Source organism: Camelus bactrianus, chromosome 9 (assembly GCF_048773025.1).
Source record: "Camelus bactrianus isolate YW-2024 breed Bactrian camel chromosome 9, ASM4877302v1, whole genome shotgun sequence".
Lineage (NCBI taxonomy): Eukaryota > Metazoa > Chordata > Mammalia > Artiodactyla > Camelidae > Camelus > Camelus bactrianus.
The window spans coordinates 70,927,381-70,950,619 of NC_133547.1; the positions used below are offsets into that span (position 1 = coordinate 70,927,381).

Consider the following 23,239-nt stretch of genomic DNA (forward strand, 5'->3'; position numbering starts at 1 on the left):
AGGTGGGGGCGGAGCTGGAGGGGGGCGGGAGTCGGGGGGCGGGACCCGAACAGTCCTCCGAGGGCGCGGAGACCTGCCGGCACAGGCGTTGCTGTCCTTCCACGATGTGGCTTCTTCCTCTGGTCTTGACCTCCCTCGCCACTTCCAGGGCTTGGGGTGAGTCCTCCCGAAATGCGAATGGCGGGGCACCATTGGAAATCCTTGAGGCGGGGACAAGGTGGAGGAGAAGCATACAGGGCAAAAGAGTGACAGGCCGGTTCCGCAGCAGCGTTCCCTCGTTCTCAGGACTCTCAGCCAGGCCCGTAGGAACCCGGGCTGGTGGGTAAACACTCGCAGGTGTTTTAGCAACTAGCGGACCTCGTGCGTCCCTTGACTGGACTTTGCCGAACTCCGTATGTTTGTCTCTTGATTATTAGTTGGGATATGGCCAAATGATGGAGGGTGAATTAGCAGGGTATTAACATCGATTCTGACGCCAGAGTGTGTGGGTTCGCATCCCAGCTCAGTGTGGGTCCTTAGGCAAGGGACTTCTCTTTTCTATGCCTTGGTTACACATTTCTAAAATGAGAGTGACAAGTCTAACTAATTCATTGGGCTGTTGTGAGGTTGCAATCAGCTATTGTTTCTAAACTGTGTCTGGAATGGAGAAAGTGCAAAAAAAGGTTTTCATAAACAAAGGGCTTGTTTTAAAATATAGTGTATTAATAGACAACTGAGGTGTCCTAAGGCCGACAGATCAGGAGCCAACTGCCACTGAAATGATAGCTTGTTGCTCTCAGTTCCCTGGAGGAGGGGCAGGTGCAACCATGCTGGGCCACAAGGAGGACCAGGGGGCAAGGGAAAGAGGGAGGAATCTGGGGCAAGAGACTTTATCTTGGTTGCTGGCAGAGAAGACCAGATGAGTGGGTTTAGGATTGGCAACTGGCCAGTTGCAATGGGCTGTGGGGCACAGGGCCCACCCACACTTGTCAGGTCCTTGGCCCTGGAGTGATCAGGGTAGGAGGATGGTGGCCTGGCGTGTGAGAGCCCAATAAAGAAGGTGGATGAGGTAGAGGCTCTGGCGTGCTGGAAGGGAAGATGATTCCTATCTCTAGGGAGTGGCTCACTCTGGGAGGGGTAGTCCCTCCAGAGTCGGCAAGACCCCAGATGTCAAAGCATCAGGATACAGAAAATAAATGCACAGGGAATGCAAGGGGGCAGCAAGGGACCTAGAATGCACCTGTGCCATTTTATAGATGGAGAAACTGAGACTCAGAGAGGGAAGTGTACTTGACCAAGGTCAAGTGGAAAGTTGGGCTCAGGAATGTCTCTCTGTCTCCTGAATCCAGAGCAGTGCTCTGGCCATCAGTCCCCTGAGAGTCCAGGCCCCAACTGGGTTCTACCTTTTCACGAGAGGCGTGTGTGAAACTGAGTGTACGAGCAGAGTAAGAACCAAATTAGGAGTGGGCTACCCCCTTACTGCTGGTTACCCGCTGGCAGGGCCGTGCCATTTCCACCCTGAGAAAGTCCATGCTGGCTGCCTCCATTGCCTCAGTTTCCTCACCCGTAAAATGGGTATATTAATGCCTCCCCAGCAAGGCTTTTGTGCAGACTTGTTGAAATGAACTGGAATGCGCATGTGGCACAGAGTAAGCGCTCAGTTCATAAACATTACATATCACAAGAGGGGTCACGTCTGCGGCACCATTATTGCTTACGCCTCTCAGCCCATCACCCCCTTTGCACCCTTGCCAACTGGGCTTCTGTCCACTTCATGTCTCTTCAAGGTTATCACTGATATTCTTCTATCAGACCTTTTCTGTTCTGGCCACATACTTTGAGGGAGATGTTGACCTTTTGTCTGTATCTAAAGGGGAGCAACTGGGAGGATGAGAAGCTAGAAATCATTTCCAGTTGTGATGCTTAAAAAAGTGAAGCTATTGAGAACGGACAGGAGAAGACCTGAGGGACAGACATGAACACGTGTCCCTAAGGCCACCTGCACGGGAAAGTGTGGGATGGTCCCAGAGCAGGTGGAGGCAGGCCTGGTGTGGAAGCTGCAGGGAGATGGGTTTCACTCAGTGAGAAAGAGACGTCTGCTGCACAGACAGAATCTGACGGCAGCTCCCTGGGGAGGGCCCTGCTCAGAGCCCCCTCTTGTGTCACTCTACTGTACTTTAGAACAGATCACTCTTGCTCATGTATAAACTGAAAAATGTCCAAATCACTGGCCTGGCATCCGAGACCCTGTGACCTGTCTCATTGCCGGATTATGTTCCACTGCCCGTTCCCCCACCTGCTCCAAGGGGGCCCATCGCTCCCCAGGCAGGCCTTGCACTTTGCTGTCCCAGGGCCTTGCCGCTGCTCAGTCTCAGCTCCAGCTTATACCTTTATATTCGCTCTCCCCTCTGCCTTTGTCACTCCTTGCATCCATCCAAGGTCATTGCCTCCATGATGCCAGCAATCAGAGGGCCTCCCTCCCCCTTCTGTCTCCTGTGGGGCCTTACTGGTGCCCGTCCCGGGACGACACCCATTTCCACGCCAGCAGTAGGGCCAGGTGTGCATGTGTGTGGCTTTTTCTCCCTACAAGGTTCACACTCTGAGAAGAGGGGCTGCTTATTTTTCATTCAGTTTCCAGCATTCAGCTAAGCACCGGGAGCCAAAGGTAATGTTTCCAGAGGCTCCTAAGAATGGAAACTGACTGCCTTTGTCATTCCCAGCCCCTCTCCTTCTTGTTTTATTTTTCCCTGGATGCTGATATACCTCCAATTCCAGTTCCCTCCCTCGGGTAGCCCCGTGAGCTGGAAGGACAGTTCACCTCGTCTCTCTTTCACATAAGAAGCAACGGGGGCCTGGAGAGTGGAGGGGACTCATTCAAGGTCACACGCAGAAAGTGGCAAGACGCCCTGGAATCGAGTTCAAACCTTCACCAGTGACGTGCCCTCGTTTGCTCTCAATGTCCAGCAGGGCAGCCCCCCTCGCCGCCCGTCGTGGACACGGCGCAGGGCAGAGTCCTGGGGAAGCACGTCCGCTTAGAAGGACTTGCACAGCCTGTGGCCGTTTTCCTGGGAGTCCCTTTTGCCAAGCCCCCTCTCGGATCCTTGAGGTTTGCCCCGCCGCAGCCTGCAGAACCATGGAGCTTCGTGAAGAACACCACCTCCGACCCTCCTATGTAAGCCGGGGTGTGGTTTGGCGTCTTTCGGGGGGGATGTCAGCCTCCTAAGGATGCAGGTTGGAGCCAAGGCAACACTCTGCGTGGCTCATACTTTGTTCTGGAATCCTCAAGATACTGTAGATCCTGCAAAACGTTCCAGAACTCTCACAGCATTCTAGAGCCCTGCATTCCACTCACATTCATTGAGCAGCTTTGCCAGACATCTTCTAGTTTCCCGGGATCCATTAGTGAACAGAATAGAGATCCCACTTCATGCAGTTTGCATTGTAGCAGGGAGAGACAGACACTAGACAATATGCAGATTAACAGATTATATAATATGTTTGAATTTGATAAGTGCTTTGGAAAAAATAGAAATTTGAGCTGGTGAGGGGTTCCAAAATAATGATTCTGTTAACCTAAAAGCATAAAACAACCAGATATGTCACCAGCAAAATGGAAGCAGCAAAGAGTTGGAACTGGGGACATGCAACTATGGTGAACCACATGCAAGCCTGGTAAAACAAAGGAGAAGGAACTCTTTAATAGAGGAGAAGGGGAAATTGGGAGGGACTGTTGTAAAGAAAAAGTCCGCTGATGAAAACTGGGATTTTAATAAGTAGTGGCTGTTAATTGGCTGAATGACAGTCACTCATTGGCTGAGCTGTTGTCAGGCAAGGAGGAAATCTTCCTTGAGGCTAAGTAGTGTCACGTTTGGCCAGAAGTGAAAAGTACATCTCTTCCCGGTGTGCTCTGTATGAAGGTGGAGTGGTGCGTTCCTGAGAGCTCTCCCTCATGACCTCTGGATTCTATTTTAGTGAGGTTTCCCTTCGTTAAATTTTCACAGTTCTCTTTATTCTCCTGTCTTGAACATAGCTGGAGAGTGGGGTGGGCCAGGAGGTGTATGTTGGTAATACTTTGGGGTGTTTACTGGGCAAGCTCTCAACTCCCAGGTGTGTCTCGCTACCTGATCACAAGCAGAACACTGGTTGGTGTGTTCTAGTCACCTGACCAAGTTGGGCAAGAAGGCTCATAGATGGCCCTCGGGACGCTGTGGATCTATGCCAGCATCGATTCAGATCTTAGCTACCTCAGCAAGACATTTCTGAGCGTTCCCACAGTCCTAGCTCTAGCTACACTTTCTTTTCTGTTTTTTTTTTCCTTCTCTACTCTCCTTACTTCCTTCTTTCCTCCCTTACTTCTTCTCTTTCTCTTAAAATAATATTCACTGTTTTTATTTTCTGACTACAAGTAATAAGTACTACATACTTATTACAGGAAAGTGAGACAGCACAGATAAATAAAGCTACACAAATGAAAACCACAAACAATTCCATCAACCAGAGAGAACTGCTGTTCATATCTTGGATTCTGTTTTTCCGGCCTTTTATCTGTTGCACACTTTCTCCCTTAAAATGGAATCACATCCTTTTCTGTACCCAGTTCTAACGTGTGTATGTGTGTTTTTCCACACCAAAAAGCAATTCTTCCACACCGTATGGGTGTCCAACAATTCTACTAATTCTGACACTCTTTTCCCAAAGATAGGATCGGATTCCATAGGTTCAGGGCTCAGTCCCATGATACTGCCCTCTGCTTCAGATGCCAATTCCAAGTCCAAGTTACTTAGGCTTCTGACCAACTGGCTGTAAATCAGAGGTTCCCATGACCCACCTCCTTGAATCTAGTAATTTGCTGGAGCAGCTCAGAGAACACAGGAAACAGTTTACTCGCTAGATTACCAGTTTATTGTGAACGATATTAAAGGATACAAACCACTAGCCAGATGCAGATATCAGTAAGGTGAGGTCCCTGATAAAAGAGCTTTCATCCTCCTGGACTTTGGAGCCCAGCACGATGGCACTTAGAGATGAGGTCAAAACTCACCTCCTTAACACAACTGTATACACTTTTATTGCTCTTATCACTCAGGAAATGACAAGGGTTTTAAGAGCGCATTGGCAGAAACTGGTCAAAGATCAAATATATATTTCTGATTATATCACAGTATCAAATCACATTACACACATATTTTTGGATGCCTGTTCTGCTCCTTAAAGTATATCGTGAACATTGTCTTATGTCATCAACTGTCACAACCTGACATTTAATAGCTGTATTACATTGGGTATTGAATCATGTATTATTTATCCAGTCTCTTATTTGACATCCTTAATTGTTTTTGATAATAAATTAGCACTGTGATGAACATCTTGGAGCTAAATATTAGTAAGTATTCATGAACTAATTTTGAATATGTTCCAAGAAATGACATTTCTGAGTAAGAGTATTTTTTAAATTTTCCTCCAGAAATGTTACAACTATTCAATTGATAAATGAGCCTCCATTAACTGAATTTTTGGCAATGCTTGAGGTTATTAAAAATGGATTTTTGCTGTTGAATAAGAAAAATAATGATAATACTACTTACTATCATCATTATACATATAACTCTTCTTTTTATTGTGTATTTGTCTGAATACTAACGACGTTGAACTCTTTTTCCCTTTTTTAACTTTGGAATTTCTTCTTTTATGAATATTATGCCCGTTGCCTTGGTGATCTGGGGTCAGTTCCCCCCGGATGGAAATTAAGAGGCTATTGTTGGGGCTCTGACTCTGCCACTTGACAGCTGAGTCATCCCAGCACCTTAGTGCCTGAGTTGCCTCATCTATATACTGGATGCAGTGATGCCTGCTTTCTGGGGACATTGGAATCCGGAAATGTGGCTAATAATATTCCTGGAAATAAGCAATGCATAGTATGGCTCTTCCTAGCTGTGTGACGTTGGGCAGATTCTGTAGCCTCTCTGGCCTCATTTTCTCAACTGTAAAATGTACATAATAATAGAACCCATATTATGAGGCTGATCTGACGATTAAATGAGTGAATATATAAGGAGTATTTAAAATAACGATTGGCATGGTAGGAGGACTCAATAAATGTTACACAATATAACCTCCCTTGCATCTTTAAGATCTATTGATAGGGCAACCAATAGTGCTTGTCCCTGCTGGATAATGATAGCATGTGAATTCTGCAAGACCTTTATAGAAATCACCCCCATCAGTTATACCTGGGAGACTGGGGCCCAGAGCAGGCAAGGAATTCACCCAAGGAAACACAGCAAATTAGCAGCTGAGGCAGGACTAGAACAGAATTCTCCTGATGTCGCCTCGTGTGCGTTTCATCCCTGAACTGCTGCACGCTCTAAATGTCTGCCGTTTGAGTGATTTCTCCTGCTATATGAAAGTCTCCCGTGGACTATGACATGCTTACCAGTTGGTAGAATATGGTCGCCCTACAGATCCCGGCAGAGAGCCGGCCTGCACCCAGGGCATACAGGAAGTGGTCCTGTCCCAGGCTCTTCAACAGAGAGACTAAGGCATCCCAAATGATCTGGGAAGGAAAGAGGGTAAGCTCTCCCCACACATGATCCTGGGGGACCTTGGTGAACTTGAGAAGCCCCCATCTGATGCCCCAGGTAACTTCCTGCCCAATCCAGTGTCTGGAGTCTGCTCAGAACAACTATATTTACTGGCCTATTCCTGCCAGTCCAAGGCCCAGCCTGACACAGGAGACGTTTCCTTGCTCAGCTCTGATTGAACCTCAAGAATTCTTCTCTCTCCTTGCTCCTCCAGGTGCTCCCAAGACCCAGTGACCGGGCAGATGCTCTCAGACTTCTTTACCATCAGAAAGGAGAAGATTAAACTCCAGTTTTCCGAAGACTGTCTTTACCTAAATATTTACACCCCCGCTGACTTGACGAAGAGAAGCAGCCTGCCCGTAAGCAGTGGGACCACCGGTTAAGGCTGGTGTGGACTGGAAGCGATGAAGGCAGTGCTGGGTGGGGGCATCCTGGACCAAGGCTGTTTCAAGGGACCAAGGGCTCCCGTTACCTCCAAGCCAAACCTGACATCAGGAAGCACAAGTTTTCTATACCTCAGTTTCCCCCAGTCGGGGGAGGTTTGCTGTACATCTGCATGGCATTTTTAATATTTCTGAGGTCTCTCATGCTAATAGGGCAATGATTGCTCTAAATTGTAAGATTAGGAATCTGATACCCAGAGCAGCTAAGAAGTAATTTCCAATAAAGTTAGAGCTGGAAAGAATCCTATAGGCAACCCAACACCCCAGCCCTTCCTTTACAGATAGAGAAACTGAGCCCTAGAGAGGGGAAGGTGAGGTCGCAGAGCAGGTTGGCAGGACCAGAGCCCAGGTCTGTGGTACTCAGACCACGCTCTCTGACTCACGAGGAAGGGGAGCCTGTGTGTGGCCTCTTCTCAGCACATAGAGACCTTCTCTGACACCTGTCAGGGTCCCAGTGTCGCGCAGGTCGGGAGGCAGAGCCCAGGGCAACCAAGAAGCACTTCCCTTCCTCTTGGCCAACTATCTGAGGTTTTGTTGAAGCTAATTTCACTCCCTAATTGTCTTTGGCCCTGGCTGATGACCCAGTGAGTCAGCATTTCCAGAACAATTGGAGGCCCAGAGAGGCAGCAGCCTTCCAGACTCAGCCTGGAGGGTAGGGGCTGGTCTGCCAGAAAGGACAGGCCCATGGGGTAGAGACTGGAGGAGTGAGAGGGCCCAGCCCTCTCCAGCGCACCCCGTATGGTGCCTGGGGTTGGGGGAGGGCATCTGTGACCTTGTGACTATGGGCTGGCCCTGCACATGCTTGGCTCAGAGAGGTGGGGGCAGCAGTTCGTTCCTTCATTCACTCATTCCTTCTCCTGGTGTGCACTCAGTGCCCCGCACGCACAGCTGGAACTGGGGGTTAGGAGAACGGAGGAGCCTAGAGCCACGGCCACACAGCCCTGCGCTCCAGGGTCCTCCCACCTGGGCTGCGCACACCTGGGCTGGCTGCTGCATCACATCGCTGCCGGGCAGCGCTGGGCTCGGCCTGGACTCAGAAGGGACTGCAGACTCAGTCCCTCCGCCCGCAGGGAGCCTGGGGTCGCAGGTGTAGCAGGACCAGGGACTCTGGGGACCTGGGGGATGGAGAAACTCTGCTGACTGACGCCAGCTCTGGGACTACGGGGTCGGCCGGGAATCCCGGCTCCACGTTCACTAGCTGGGAGACCGGGCTCTGCTCCTCAGCGCGGGACTAATCCGCCACGAGTGCTCAGTGATGAGCCTCAAGCTTTTTGTCAGGGTCGGGCACAGCACACGGGGCGGGTCCCCCGACGCATTAGTGAGGGTGGGATGGACGAAACTCCTCCCACCCCAGCAGCCACCCTCACGCACCGCGGCTCAGCCTGTGGCCACTGGAGCCAGACTGGCCGGGTGCACGTCCTGCCTCGACCCTCTGTGAGCTGTGTGGCCTCAGGCTGCTTAAGTGTCTCCCTTTTCATGTCTGTAAATGGGACAATGGTAGTCCCTATGTCATGGGTGGTTTGTTTTTAATGCGGAGGTAGTGCTTGATGCGTAGTTCATTTTCAAGTTCCTTTTTATAATTTATAATTTTATAATTATTGCACTGTTATTGCTTTAGCCATTCCCGCTTTCCTGCTCTTTTAATGCAAGAGCCGTGACTTATGAAGTGTCTGTCCATTCTCACCCTCAACTCTTCCCACAGTTCCTGGACATAGTAGGTGTTCAGGTCGTAGTCATCAAATGATGGAAACCTGGAGGAGGTGGCTTTTAGGCTGGGCTTCGGAGGCTGGGTGGGATTTGGGGAGCAGAAGAGGCAGCAGGGAGGCATATGAAGACGAGGTACCCCCAGGGCTTGGGCTTCTTGACAGAATCCTCCGTGCACGTGAGAAGCTGAATCGCCGCTCCAGAGGTCACTAAGGTGAAGTGGGACTGCAAGGGCAGCTGCTGCCCCGTGTGCTGAGCGGGGAGTCGGTCCAGGAGTGAGGACGGTGGGATGCTGGGGAGAAGTTGGCACTCTTAGCCTTGGCTGTTCCCGTGGTACTGCTGTCAGGACAAAAAGCCCTGGGAGGAGGTGGCACTGGGACTGGGGAGACAGGCAGGGGCAGTCAGGGTGCTCTGAGGGGGGTGGTGGCCTTGGCCCCAGCTGAGAGAATGGGTGGGTGACCAAACCAGGCAGCCTCTTGGGGTCCTCCCCACCTCGGCTTCCTGTCACCAGTGTGGTTGCTCCCTCCCCGTCCAGGTGATGGTGTGGATCCACGGAGGAGGTCTGGTGGTGGGCGGGGCATCAACCTATGACGGGCTGGCCCTCTCTGCCCATGAAAACGTGGTGGTGGTGACCATTCAGTACCGCCTGGGCATCTGGGGGTTCTTCAGGTAAGACACTGGCCTCTCCTCATAGCACACTGACCCCCAGTGTGAGGGTGTTAGGACTCAGCTCTGGTCCTGCAAGCCCTCAAGGGGATCTTTGCTAAGTTTCCTAGTAAGGCATCCATGTCCCCTATAGCAGGGCTCCACCTACCCTCTCGTTCCCCAGCCGCCCTGGCCCAATTGCTTCTGAGCTTTTGCATATAAAACGCCTAATCTACCTGACAAACTCCTGTCATTCCTGCAAAGCCCAGCGCAAATATTACCTCCTGCCGGAGACTCACCTGTGGCAGCTGTGCTGCCCTTGCGTGTCGCAAACCTCGAAGATGCGCGCTAACGTGCAGCGCGGCACTCAGAGGCCTGGCTTAGCGGTGGAGGGGCGCGTGGCCGGAACTGGGAGGTGTGGGAGCATCTGACCCCCGTGGGCACCCCTCCTGGGAGGGATGTTGCACTCACGCCCTTTCTGGAATTTGGCACGTGCGCGAGGGAAGGCTTGAGTCTCCTGCATGGCGTCTCTGTGGGGCAGGGACAGTGTTTCCTGCAGGCCCAGTTACTCAGCCTTTTCTGGAAGCACCGGCCCCAGGACCTCTTACCCTGAGATGGCTGATGGGTGGGCTGGGGGAGGGGTCACCTCACTGGAAGGACCTAGGGCTGGAGGAGGGTTATCCCAGCCGAGTGGTGTCCAGGATGTACCTCCGTCACAGAGACCCCTCGCCTTTTCCCCCACAGGCATGTCTATGCTCCGTTTTTCAGGAAACTGCACATCACTCCCACTGCTTCCTCTCGCCCAGCCACCCCTACCCCTCAGTCAGGTTTTCACCCCGTCCAGACACCAGACTGCTCTGGTCCAGGTCACCAACCACCCAGCAGCTCTTGGCCCAACCTTGGCATCATGCACACATGGTCCCTCACGGCTTTTTAAAGCTTCCTTCTCTTGGCTCCTGGTCACCTCCTCCCTCTGCACTGCTCCTTCTCCGCCCCTTCCCGACCCTCCTCCCCGTCTCAGGCCTCCTCCGTGCATCTCCCTCTCTGTCCTACTGGTGCTCCTGAGGTCACTCAGGGACCTCCAATCTCCGTATTTTTAACCCCCATTTCCCATTTGAAACCTACGTGCACATAATTAATTAGCTCCTGCGACTCCATGGGACATCTGAGGGCACCCGCCCTTCCAGGGACAAACCTCACCCTTGACCCCCCCCACTGCTCCCCCAAACACTCCTGCTCTCCCCACTGGGCCTCCTGCTCAGCTGCCTGCAGCCCCACCCCCCGTTACTCAGGATAAATCCTTGTGGTCACCTGGACCCTTCTCTTTTCCTCACATCTCATGTTCACTGACCAGCAAATCCTCTGGGCTCCAGCTTTAAAATATTTGGAATCCAGCCACTTCTCAGCTCCTCCCGTTGAGTCACCTGCTCAAAACCCTCTGTGTCTCTCCCCTGGATTGTTGTGATCACACCTGCTTGCACAACTCAGTGACCTTTATACCATGTCGGATCCACACGTTAGCCGGAGTGATCATTTGGGACATAAATGGAATCATGTCATTCCCTGCAGTGGCTCCCACCTTACTTACAATGACATCGAAGTCCTTGCCAGGGTCCTCAGGGTCCTCTGCATCTGCGCGTCCCACACTCATCCTTGTTCCCTGTGCCCCAGGGCCTTTGCTCTTTCTATTCCTTCTGCCTGGGATTCCCTCCTTTGGATATTTGCAACTTTCATGGGCTCATTTATTCAGGTCTCTACTCAAATGTCACTGCCTCAGAGTGGTTTTCCTTGATGGGGTGATCTGAAATAAGACTCCCAGCCCCTCTCCAGCCCTGCGGGTCCCCTCGCTGTTTTGTTTTCCTGAATGCACTTTCACACCTGACGCTGCACTCCAGACTCAGCCGTGTACCAGTTCACGGTGTGCGGTGTGAGTCTGTGGAGTCAGAGATTTTACCTGTTCTGTTCTCACAAGTGCTTCAGCTCCCAGAACAGTGTGTGACTCACAGTAGATGCTCAGGAAGCAGGCGCGGGACAGATGTGTAGACCCTACAGCAGAGCGATGCTGCAGGGGTGGGAGGCAGTGAAGACCCCAGTGCCAGGGCTGTGGAAGCCCAGTCTTTTCCGGAAGGCTCACCCAGACCCCCAGCCCCATCCCGAGATCCCTGCCGTGACATCTCTGCTCTCAACCCCGCCCTGTCCTTGTACTCACAGCACTGGGGACGAACACAGCCAGGGGAACTGGGGTCACCTGGACCAGGTGGCCGCCCTGCACTGGGTCCAGAAGAACATCGCCCACTTTGGAGGAGACCCAGGCTCTGTGACCATCTTTGGGGAGTCAGCTGGAGGGGAAAGTGTCTCGGTTCTTGTGAGTGTTCCTGGCCCTGACGTGGCTGCTGATGGGACCCCTTGCAGACCAGCCCATCTAGTCCCGGGCCCTGTACTGACAAGACCCGGTTCAAGGCTGACCCTGCTCCGTTCAGCATCAGAGATTCTGGAGAGCTAATGGCCAGCTCTCCTGTGTCCCCAGGATGCTCAGGGCTCAGTTTAGTGTCCTGAGGCCAGAAGAATCTCCAGCCCCAGCTGGGCCCCGTGGTCTCCAGGGGAATGGCCCAGGCAGAGCTGGGAGTGAGGCAGCTCTTGAAGACCCCTCCCCTGAGCATCAGCTCCCTTTCTCTCCACTCCCTTCCCAGGTGTTATCTCCCCTGGCCAAGAATCTCTTCCACCGGGCCATCTCTGAGAGCGGCGTGGCTTTCACTGCTGGCCTGGTCCAGAAGGACATGAAGGCTGCCATGAAGGTAGATCTCACACTGGACTGTCCCCACTCCCTTTGCTCTGCTCTCCTGGAGTTTTGGGGGGCCTTTCTTGCTGTGGGATGCAGCTGACGTCCTCAAAGAACCACAGAAGTGGGAAATGGCTGAGCGGGAAGGGCAAGGAGATGCCTCACCCAGCCTCCCAGCTCTATCACTGAGCAAACTGGGGTAGAGAGTGGAAGCACATGCCGCAGTCAGTGAGGGATCAGCGCAGAACTGGACGCAAGCTCGTGAGTCTGGACGGCCAGCCCCGTGCACTGTCCACCATCCCCACTTCCCAAAGTGTGCCAGGTGGCGTTCAGGGCTGGACAGTGGACAAAGGACTGTCATCTCATCTTAGCTCTACCAGGGTCTGAGTTCTGGTAAACCTACTGGCACTGCATGGGGCCTCCCTTGGGGCCTGTGACTGGGGTGGGTTCTTGGAGGATTCATTCAATAATTCATCCATTCACTCAACAAATAGCTTTGATATAGCCAGACACTTAGCAACCTCATGAAGCTCTGTTCAAAGGAAGGAGACAGATGACATAATTATACAAATTGTTAAATGTCAGCTGTGACCAGAGCAATAGAGGAGAGGTTCCTGATATAACAGAATCCAAAAGGAGTCCTTAGTCCAGTGTGGAAGGGGAGGTTATCAGGAAAGGGTTCCAGGAAAAAAAGAAAAAAAAATCAATGCATTGAGAAAAGATAGATAAGTAGTAAGTAACTTGGTAAGAAAAGAGTGTCTAGGACAAGGGAACAGCCTGTGCAAATGTCCTGGGGCAGCAGGAATTATCTTAAGTGAGACAGAGTGAGAAAGAGTCATGTGGTCAGAACGGGAAGCACAGAAGGAGCGGGGAGGGAGCTGAGGGTGGGGCCGGTGCCGGGGGCCATGCTGCATGGAAGTCTGGTGAGGACTGTGTCTTTATTTGGAGGGTGTTAGGAAGGCACGGAAGGGTGAGCCACAGGGAGGCTCTGCTGGGCAGTGTGCGCTGAGGAGGGGTCATGTAGGGCTGTGAGAGCTGGTTTGGTGGTGGGAATTGGAGGCAGCCAGACTTACAGGGACTGGGAAGTAGGAGGGGAGGAGATACATGCACCAGGAATTCTTAGAATTTCTGAGAATATTTGTCAGAATTCTTGGTTGTAAAGAGTAGAAGCTTATTTGACCAAGCTAAGTCCAGAAGGGGGAATTGATTGGAAGAAAACAAAGGTGGCAGAGATGAGGCTGGATTTTTCTATTAAACAGGAACAGAAATTGACAGAATGAGGAAACTAAGACTCTTACTCTTGCTGCTTATCTCTCCCTCCTTCCCTCCCTCTCCCTCCCTCCCGCTCTCTCTCTCTCCTGCTCTCTTCCTCTCTCTCTTTCTCCCTCTGTACTCTCTCTGTCTCTCTATCCTTCTGTCTCTCTCTCCCCTTCTCCTTGTGCTTTTTTATTTATTCAACAAATGCTTACTGAGTGCTGACTGTATGTGAGACGTGGGACCGGGCTCTGGGCAGCCCATGCTCACCCTCCCTAGTCCTGCCACGGTGGAGCGTGGCTCCTCTCCATCTGCATTGTCCCCTCTGGCTGCACTTTGCCAGTGTCTGGCCTCAGGCCAAAAGGCTCTTAAGTGGATGAGCTGAGATTTGAAATGAGACAGTGGGACTCTGGATTCCATGCTCTTAAGCCCCACTGCATGCTGTCTCCCTTTAGATGTTCAGGTTTGAGGTGGTCATGCCCACTTTAACAGAGGTAAGGCACCAGAGATAGAGGAGTGTAACTGGCATGACAGGAACTCAGTACAACCTGGTCCAGAGTATTTTCTGCTCCTTTGCTGCCTTTGGAAATTGAGGTTGAGACAGAACAGCTCGTTACTGATGGAGCGAAGGGACATGGCTCTTGAGTTCTCCTGTCACCTGTGATCTCTGCAGAAAATTGCGGTCTTTGCTGGATGTAAAACCATCACCTCGGCTGTCCTTGTTCACTGCCTGCGCCAGAAGACAGAGGACGAGCTCTTGGAGGTGTCGCTGAAGATGGTAGGTGCTTCTGTTCTCGTGGCCACACAATCCCCGCTCCCCGCCTCCATAAACACAGAGTGTGGGTACCCTAAAGGAAAATTGGGATGTTATAGCCTGGGGGGAGCAAGAAGGGGAAATGGGTGAAGGGCAGGGCTGGCCCAAACAGACGGCCTCCCCAGAGCTCCCCACCCGGCCCACACCTACACCTGCTGCTCAGGCCAGGGCTCCCGGGGCCCACTTCATTTCGGCCCACACCTATACCCGGTGCTCATGCCTGGGTGAGCCCAGGTCCACATTTCCTCCAGGAAGCCTTCTCACCCACATGTCTGTCTTTGTCTTCACAGAAATTTTTCGGTCCTGATTCATTTTCAGATACCAAGGAGGTAAGGTATTTAGTTTCTTGATTACACAGTTTAAATCTTCATCCCTTATGCTTCAGTTAATGAAAACGAAATCATGAAAGGCCCAGAGAGGGTCAGTGACTTGCCTGGGAAAGTAACACAGCCAAAGACCAGATGTAGGACTGGATTAGTTCCTCTGACTCTGAGTCCTGGGCTCTTAGTCATCAAATCGGTGTCCACTGGGCCCAGCCAACCTCCTCGTCTTGTTTGCATTCCTACAAATGCCCCATTAGGAGAAAGCCAGACTAGAAACTTCCACTGTGGGGAGGTGGAGATGACCGGGGCGGGGAGCCTTCATGGGGAGCCCAGATCTCCTCCTGGGAGGCTGCAGGGCTGTGCCGCTTGGGCCCTTTGCAGGGCTGTGAGGAAGGGAGTCACAAAGCTCAGTCCTGGGGACACCACCCTCCGCCCAGCCACCCCGGAAACTCCCTCAGCAGCCTCCCCAGGGCCCAGGAAATGTCGAGCCCTTGTTTTATTATAGATAACCATTACACATAACTGATTTTTTTATAAACTATGTATACATATTACATATAGTACCTTGAAACAAAAACACACATAAAAAAGGTTGAAAAAATATGGCCAGAGGCTCGCAGGAACCTGACCCCGTCTTTCCCCGGAGCAGCGGCTCATAGTCACTGCTCAGAGTCCCAGTGACGTCCAGCCCCAAACCAGCACCAGTATCGAGGACTGACTGTAGCTGCAGAGCTGCACACAGAGATGCACACACCTCAGAGTGTATCCACGGCTTACTATGTATTTTTACACCAATTTGAGTGCAGGTTTGCTCCCGTCACCTGACCGCTGCTGGCCCCTGGTCAGAGGTCTGCCCTGTGGGGAAACACAGACTGGCCCCTTTGTGAGGACCTGAGGGTGTGGTCCCGCCCATGGGCACACAGGTCTGTGGTGGCCCTGAGCTCAGGCAGGGGAGAGGGGGACATGGCTGTGACACAGGCACGACGCTGCCCCCTCGCCAGAACCATGCTTTCCTGCCCACGGTGGTGGACGGAGTGCTGCTGCCGAAGATGCCTGAAGAGATTCTGGCTGAACAGGACTTCAACACCGTCCCCTACATCGTGGGGATCAACAAGCAGGAGTTTGGCTGGATTATTCCAACGGTGAGAAAGTGAAGCCTCTCAGACATGCCTCCCTGCGCGTCCCATCACCCCTCCCACCTCTGTCACAGGACCCACCTTCTCCTGACCCCTCTCTAGGTCCAGGGCAGCTGTCCCCTTTGTACCAGCTGACGTTTCCATGGAGACCATGTCCACGATGCCCACCTATCACCTGGGAGGTGTGGCCGAGGGGAGCCACGTCCCCAAGCACTCTCTGATTATCCAAGAATCCTGAAATGTGGGTGCTGCAGAGAATCACTGGGCAGATGAGAACTCAGGGCTGGGAAAGGGAAAGGGGCTCAGAGTTAAGGCGAGGGGGCCTGGGGCCGGAAGCCCCTCCCCTTGGGCTGGTGCGGCCCCAGTTTCCCAATGAATCCCCTGCACAGGCACTCAGTCGTCTCACTGGAGAGACTGAGGTGCTCGCTTCCTCCTGAGTTAAAGCTGATCCTGAGTTTGGGAAGGGCCTTCCCTCCTGTCTGAAATCAACACAGCAGGACACTGGTTGACAGGACAACGGGTTTGACTCAGTTACCCCCCCCCCCACCACAGTAGGGACAGAGTCCAGCGAGGACTCACCCCAAATCTCTGAAACAAAAGGCTGGAGCCTGTTGAAAGCTGAGGAGGGGTGTCCTTGTGACTGGGCCACCTGGATTTGTTAGCTGGCCTTCTCTGGAGGGGACACAGACTTCTCCTGTCTTCGTGACGGGAGGCAGGGGTGTCACTGGTGCAAGGCACCCACCGAAGTGCGGTCTTTCTCCTCCCCAGGGACTGGGAGAGAGAGCGGGAGTGACCCCCGGAATGTTGGCTTTTCAAAGAGATCGCTCTCAGGTCCTTGAGGAAACAGTTTCGGGTGGAAGGTTGCCAGATCAAAGGGCAGAGAAAGGATTGAGAATGGCAAGGTTTCTAGAGTAACTGCTCTCAGCGGGGGTTCAGGGCCCTCTCTGCCTGTCACCAGGTTTTGGCTGGAACAAATAGTAAACTCTCCTGGGAGCGCGGAGCTTTCCAAGGGGACCTGGCGTCACCCTGGGGACACGCCTTCAGTTGCTTGTCACCTTGCTAGTCTGGTCAAGTCTCTTACTGCAGAGTCTGGATGGAGTCGTGTGCAGAGCCCCGTGGTCCTTCAGAAGGATTTCAGAGGCTGCACCATTGGCCCAAAGCCATAATGGCCGGATTTGGGGCTTCCTCACTTCCCTGACCCAGGCGGGGATTTGTGGGGTCTGTGTCACGTGCCCCCGAGCCCCTCCTTCAACTCTAGGCAGACCGAAACCTCCCGTCCCTGTGTCCGGGACCACTGTGGGGACCCCAGCCTGACCCGTATATGTGTGTACGTGTAAACCTCAAAGGGCTGGGGCAGCCTCCCTTAACAATTACTTTCTCTCTTTGCGCTTCTTGATTTCCGGATATAAAAGTCCACTTGATCCATTGATGTTGCCCAGCTCCTCAAAGACCCATGCCCGTCAAGACGTGACAGAGTGACCCCCAGCCTGAGTCGGTTTGGTCTGACCCCCCACATCGGTCCTTCTTGCTAACTGCTGACGTTTCACAGTTGCTCACCCTTTCTCTTAACAGATGATGGGTTACCCACTCTCTGAAGGCAAACTGGACCAGGAAGAGGCCACAGCACTCGTGCAGAAGTCCTACTCTCTCCTTGTAAGAATCCAGGAATCACAGGAACTGGCTGAGCCAAAAAAGAGGCACAGGGGCTTTCCCAAAGTGCAGAGCGTTTGACTGGGGCTGGAGGGTTCTGTTCCCATTTGTCTGCCTTTCCACCTCACCGCCAGGGGCTGGGGGTGGAGGGGTTGCATCGGGCTTGAGACACTCACCATAATGCAAGCTTTCGTCACTGGCAGGAGGAGCCATGCTGTTCACGAGGGCTTGGTGGTCACTTTAACTATTGTTCCATTTCAGAACATCCCTAAGGAACTGGCTCCGGTGGCTACTGAGAAGTATTTAGCAGGGACAGATGACCCTGTCAAAAAGAAAGACCTGTTACTCGACTTGATTGCAGATCGGGTGTTTGGTGTCCCATCTGTGAATGTGGCTCGTCACCACAGAGGTGAGTCCCAGACGTTGGACAGGAGAGGGAAACCGACCCCTCCAGCCTCACACGGTGTCCTGTCCTCACCCGCAGCATAGAGAGACATGTGGAAACTCCAGGGGTCAGTCCTCAAAGGTCCATCCCATAGGCCTGGGGTGGGGCACTGCCCTATGTTGGTTTCTACCAGAAGTAGACTCTGAGAAAATAATCTGAATGCAAGTCATTTACCTGGGAGGTGATCCCAGAAAATTGCAGTTAAAGTGGAGAAGAGACACGGGAAGATGAAGGCAGCCGATCCGTGCTGCACTGTGAAGCAGGGATCCAGGGTGGACGCCTGGAGCTGGGAGCTCTGGGAGTCCAGCAGAGGACACGTCTCATGGTTCACCCGAATGAGCGGCAGGAGAGCTGGGGTATTTAACCTCCACCTTTGACAAATTATTGGCTGAAGCCGATTCCTGAGGGGCTGTAAATTTCCCCCGGTGCTTTGACCTGCTGCACACATGGGCAGAGTGGTTTCTGGCAGCCAAAGACCTGAGGCAAAGAGCGACAGGTGCTGGAGGGGAAATCAGGCTGACACGTCCAGAAACAGGGGAGCTGCGATGCACCGTCAGCTCCTGCCACAGGGCTCCTCACCTGAACTACGTGATCTGTGGGGCCCCAGGGCACATCTTGGAAGCTGTGTCTTGGAAGGTATCCAAGGTCAGAGCTAGTTGCAAACTTCTTTGTTAACCAGTGCAGCTGGGGGTAGAGTGAAGCCAAGAATAGGAAGGAGTGAGCTTTGGAAGAGTGAGGGCAGGCGGTCTGGAGAATGTTGATGCCTGCAGCCGCCTCCTTCCACCTGATGTGTGCTGGTTCTGTCACAGGGGCCCCCAGCGTCACCCACGGCTGAGTGCGGGGTGTGAGGTCAGGGATGGAGGAGCTCACCTGGGGAGGAGGCGTCCCTTTGGTCATCACAGGATCCTGCTTTTCTAGGAGCCCTCCTTCACCTAGTCTGCGAGGCAGGAAATGCTTCTCTGTTCCAGAGCACTCTCTCCAACTGGGCTGGAATGTGTAGGATTTGGGACTTCATATGCATAATTAAAAGCAGCAACAGCTGACCTGCCGTGTCCCCAAAATACAGGTTCTGGTGACCACTTCCTTCTCCCTAGGGTCCCGATAGAACTCTTTTTCACCCAGGGGCTGCCCGGGGTCCAATCTATTCTTTCATAAACTTGGTCTTGGCTCCTGATACACCTCTGACCTGTGATTTCCTCTTCTTCGTCGTCTGCTGACCCAGTCATCCTGGACTTGTGTTTTATCTGACGTCTCATAGCTTTGAGTTCAGGGTCTTTTTCTCACGGACTTCCCAGATTTTATCAATGTTGTTCTTTCCTTTTCATATTTTTGTCTACTTGTCTTACCTGTCTATCAAAAAAATATCTGAATATAAAATTACCACCTTACAGCTACAGGGCTTTTTGAAAATATGTAAACACATGAAGAAGAAACTAGGTACTGCTCGTAATTTCTCTATGTAGAAGTATCTGCTGTAAATTTTAGACGCTTTTTTCTCTAATGATCGTTCTATGCCTTACATATAATTGAAATATTAATTTTAGATTATATTTTTGTTGACAGAACCCTATTTTGTAGACTTCCTCAATGTCAATACAATTTCATAAAAGTCCATTATTTCAGGGAATAGTGCAGTACGATTTCCTTTAGGATTCCTGTCCTGGCTTCTCACACTTTGATGCCACAAGAGCATGATGCTCGGCCTTCTGTGCATATAACTTTAGCCACATCTCTAATACATTTCTTAGGAATCCTTAGTAGGCGTGAAATTGCTAGACTGGGTGTAGGGATATTTTAAAATTCTTGATACATGTTGTGAAATTGCTCTCCAGTGCATGAGGGTATGGATTTCTTAATTTTTTCATTTGCGAAACTCAGGCTGAAAAATAAAGGGAATGCTGCCAATTTCATAAGCCCCTCCTTACCAAAAAAGTAACATCACACTGTTTTAATTTGCGTATTTTTGATTGCTAGCTCTCTCCTTCCCTCTGCTTCTCTTGTTCCTAAATCTTATTCCTCAAATCTGTGCCCTACTTTCTTCTGAAGACTTATGTGGTGTTTGTAGGAATGTTATAAATCTCAGAGGTTGAAAAAAAAAAAAGGAAAGAAGAAGAGTAGGTTTGGGGCAACAATCTGCCAAAAATAAGTTCCCTCATTCACAAAAGGTCTCTCCTGTGCAGCTGGGTTCTGTGTCCTTTCTGACACTTCTGCGTAGCAGAGGAAAGATTAAACCCCGTCCTCCAACAACTTCTGCTTGAGCTTGAAGCCGCTGTTAATCAGTGGATTATGGGACCACAGAAGGGTTGCTTCCCCCAAAAACACCTCTTCCTAAACCAAGGGCGCAATGTTGGGGGGTGAGGGAAGCAACTGAATACATCAGTCTGCATCCTCCTGTCACGATGGCAGAGGCTGTCAAACAGCCTTGTGAGCGAGTATCTAATGACACGAAGAAATGATGACAGTCATACAATATAACAGACACAAAATCGTCGTAATTGTATATACACAAAAAGGCTGTGTGCTGAAATAGTCCCAGAGGTTTCTCTGAGTGGTGGGGCTATACGTCATCTTCTTTGTTCATACTCCTTTTTTCCTGCAGTTTACAACTTTGCTACTGTCCCCAGTGGGGGACAAGCTGTAACATTTCCCCAACAGGCTGACTTGGGGCCGACCCTCCCTGGTCAGCGTCACTCTGCTGGGGGCGTGTGATCCCTGCGCAGCGCCCCCTAGACTGGTGGCCCGCCAACTGGCCTGGAAGGAGCGGGGATGGGCGAGTCTGCGGAAGCATCAGCAGGAAACCTGACATCTTCTGGGGACCTGGAGACGGGGGTGAGCGTGGGGGCAGTACCAGGACCTGCACACTCCGCTGGCCGAGCAGGAAGCAAAACATGTGAGGTGACAGAGGAAAAGGAAATGCTGAATTTCAGTTTCCTGAGACACAAGAGGCAGATTGTCCCCTTTCTGCGTAGGTTTGTATTTAAATATCCACACTTTCAGACCAGCAACTTGGATTAGCTTCACTCTCCTCGGAATAGGTGTGGAAAACACTGGAAACGCTCAAAAATGGGCAGAATACATGACACCTGTCGCTCCGCAGGTATTCTCCAAAGGAATGAAAACTAGCCTGTTATCAACGAAAGATGGTAGTGGACAGTGTATGCACAGAGGGCCCCCGTGTGAGTGCGTTAGAAGGGGCTCCTGCAGACTGGCCCAGTGCCCGGAGAGTGATGGTTACTTTGAATGGATCTAGCCAAGGGTTCAGCATTCATTCATTCATTCATTCACTCTTCATTCACTCATTCGTTTCTCAATTGCCTGGCTCAAACCCCATCTAGCTCCCTAACTGTGCACCCTTAGGCCAGTCACAACATTTTCCTGAAAGGTTTTCCTTCTGTTCTGCTGCTAACAGGCTTCCTGCAGGCACAGCGAGGTCGAGCACAGGGTTGGCGCTCACGACGGGCAGCTACTCTTACTGCTGCGATTGTTCCCTCAGGAGCAGACATGTCCCCAGTTTCCTGATTGCTCACGGCCCCCCGGACAGCGGGACACCACCCACGTGTGCGTCTGGTGACATGAACTGTGTGACTCCGTGTCTTCCAGATTCCGGGGCCCCCACCTACATGTATGAGTTCCAGTATCGCCCAAGCTTCTCGTCAGACATGAGACCCACGACGGTGGCAGGAGACCACGGGGATGAGATCTTCTCCGTCTTCGGGGCTCCACTTTTAAAAGGTGATGGCCCTTTGGTGACTAGAAACTTGGAGTTAGGATATGGGGGTTGAAGTCTTGGCTTAGTGGCCTTAGCCAAGTTCCTCCTTCTCTCCAGGCCTTAGTTTCCAGAATTCACCATAGCAGAGTTGAAGGACAAGTGTTCCCTAATTTCTGTTGCCCTAAAGTGCGTGATGGGGGATGTGTATCCCTGTGCCCTCACTGACGGTCACTCTAAGAATCCAGACCCGGGCATCAGTGAGCCAGGTGGTGGGTCACCTGCAGGCCCTGCTCCGGGGCTGGATTCTCCCTCTCCCCACTCGCAGAGCACAGCAGACTGTGAGTGAGGGGCAGGTCAGAATTGCTGTTAACCTTGAATCAGGGCCAGTGTGTGTCTGTCTGTCTATCTCACCATCTATCTGTCTATCTATCTATCTAAAACTTATCACTTTCAATATTTGAATATATTTAGGATTCTAATTTATTAATATATCAATACATCTATTACTGTGTTAATAATCTATTAATGAATGAAGCCCTTTTCACAATGTCCTCAGTGCCTTAGCCATCAGCAGTTACAGACGACTTGTGGGGACACACCTCAGGGCTGCTCATGGCACTCAGTGCCTCTGGGCATCTCCTGGTTGGGTGACTCTTTGGGGACCTTGCAGCTTGGTTGTTTTCCAGATTCTGTGAAGGTGTGTGTGGGTGAAGGAGACTGAGGGAAGCCCCGAAGGACAGCACCCTGGGAGGTGGAGTGGCTGCAGCAGAAGCCCTGGCTGCGGCAGTGGGACCCTGGGTGGGGGGAGGGGCACGCCGGGCACAAAAGACAAGGGCAGCAGCTTATAGATTGACCGCTGCCCTTTGCTGAGGCCCAGGTCAGGAAGTGTCATGCTTAAAGTGCACGTGAGTTACCAGGATCTTGTTAAAATGCAGGCTTGCCTCAGTAGGTCAGGAGGAGGGTCTCCGTTTCTGAACTTCTGACAAGCTCTCAGGGGCCGTTGCTGCCCATGGACTCACTGTGAGCAGCAGGGCTTGGTCTTCTCCCACAGGGGGCACCTCAGAAGAGGAGACCAATCTCAGCAAGATGGTGATGAAATTCTGGGCCAACTTTGCTCGGAACGGGTGAGCAGGTGGCAAGGCTGGAGCAGGCTTGGGAAGGCGCGGGGCGAGGCTGTGGGGTGGGGGCGCTTCCAACGTGTGATGGGCAAACTCCCAGCCCCGTGGCGTCCGACCTGAGAGCTCCCCAAAGTGGACAGGCTGCCAAGGAGACGGTCAGCCTCCTGTCTCTGGAGGCATAGGAGACGTTGGCAGAAGTGAAGCCAGGGGTCCCTGTCAGTCTCGGAGGGGTGTTGGGACCACACAGTAGCTTTGAGGAATTTCTATTTGATTCTGTTCCCAGGAATCCCAATGGCGAGGGGCTGCCCCACTGGCCGGTGTACGACCAAAAGGAAGGCTACCTTCAGATTGGCGTCACCACCCAGGCAGCCGAGAAGCTGAAAGCCGAGGAAGTGGCTTTCTGGACCGAGCTCCTGTCCAAGGAGGCAGCGAAGAAGGCATCCCGGACAGCACACGTCGAGCTGTGACCGGCGGTGCAGCTGGCCTTGGGGGCCTGTGGGAACCCGGACAGGCGTGTTCTAGAGAAAGTGTTTACGGGCCAAGGAGGCATCTTATGGTGGAGGCTGGGGACCCATTACTGGGAGTGGGCAGAGGTCAAGGAGTGGGGGTTTCTGTATCTGTGGCCTCAGTTTTGGAAATAAATGCTCTTGGAGAAGCCA

The 23,239-nt window shown here is 52.1% G+C and overlaps 1 protein-coding gene across 2 annotated transcripts; it reads left to right on the forward strand.

The window, feature by feature from the left end:
* Positions 1 to 23,239, forward strand: LOC105082485 (liver carboxylesterase-like). 2 transcript variants are annotated; one of them, XM_074370715.1, is made up of 14 exons: positions 1 to 156; positions 2,944 to 3,151; positions 6,775 to 6,919; positions 9,243 to 9,376; positions 11,564 to 11,717; positions 12,043 to 12,147; positions 14,059 to 14,163; positions 14,490 to 14,528; positions 15,524 to 15,664; positions 17,231 to 17,311; positions 17,570 to 17,717; positions 21,354 to 21,485; positions 22,514 to 22,586; positions 22,864 to 23,239. In XM_074370715.1, exons 1-14 carry the CDS (start codon positions 105 to 107, stop codon positions 23,045 to 23,047), a joined length of 1,701 nt encoding a protein of 566 aa, XP_074226816.1. In that variant the 5' UTR covers positions 1 to 104; the 3' UTR covers positions 23,048 to 23,239. The 2 variants fall into 2 exon arrangements, with proteins under 2 accessions (XP_074226816.1, XP_074226817.1); XM_074370716.1 differs by having other exon boundaries at positions 3 to 156; positions 2,947 to 3,151.

Bases quoted from the DNA above. Each gene is read 5' to 3' on its own strand.
- LOC105082485 (XM_074370715.1), top strand. From the start codon at position 105: ATGTGGCTTCTTCCTCTGGTCTTGACCTCCCTCGCCACTTCCAGGGCT. The intron at 3,152-6,774 runs GTAAGCCGGGGT...TTGCTCCTCCAG, and splicing joins ACCACCTCCGACCCTCCTAT to GTGCTCCCAAGACCCAGTGA. The intron at 9,377-11,563 runs GTAAGACACTGG...TTGTACTCACAG, and splicing joins GGCATCTGGGGGTTCTTCAG to CACTGGGGACGAACACAGCC.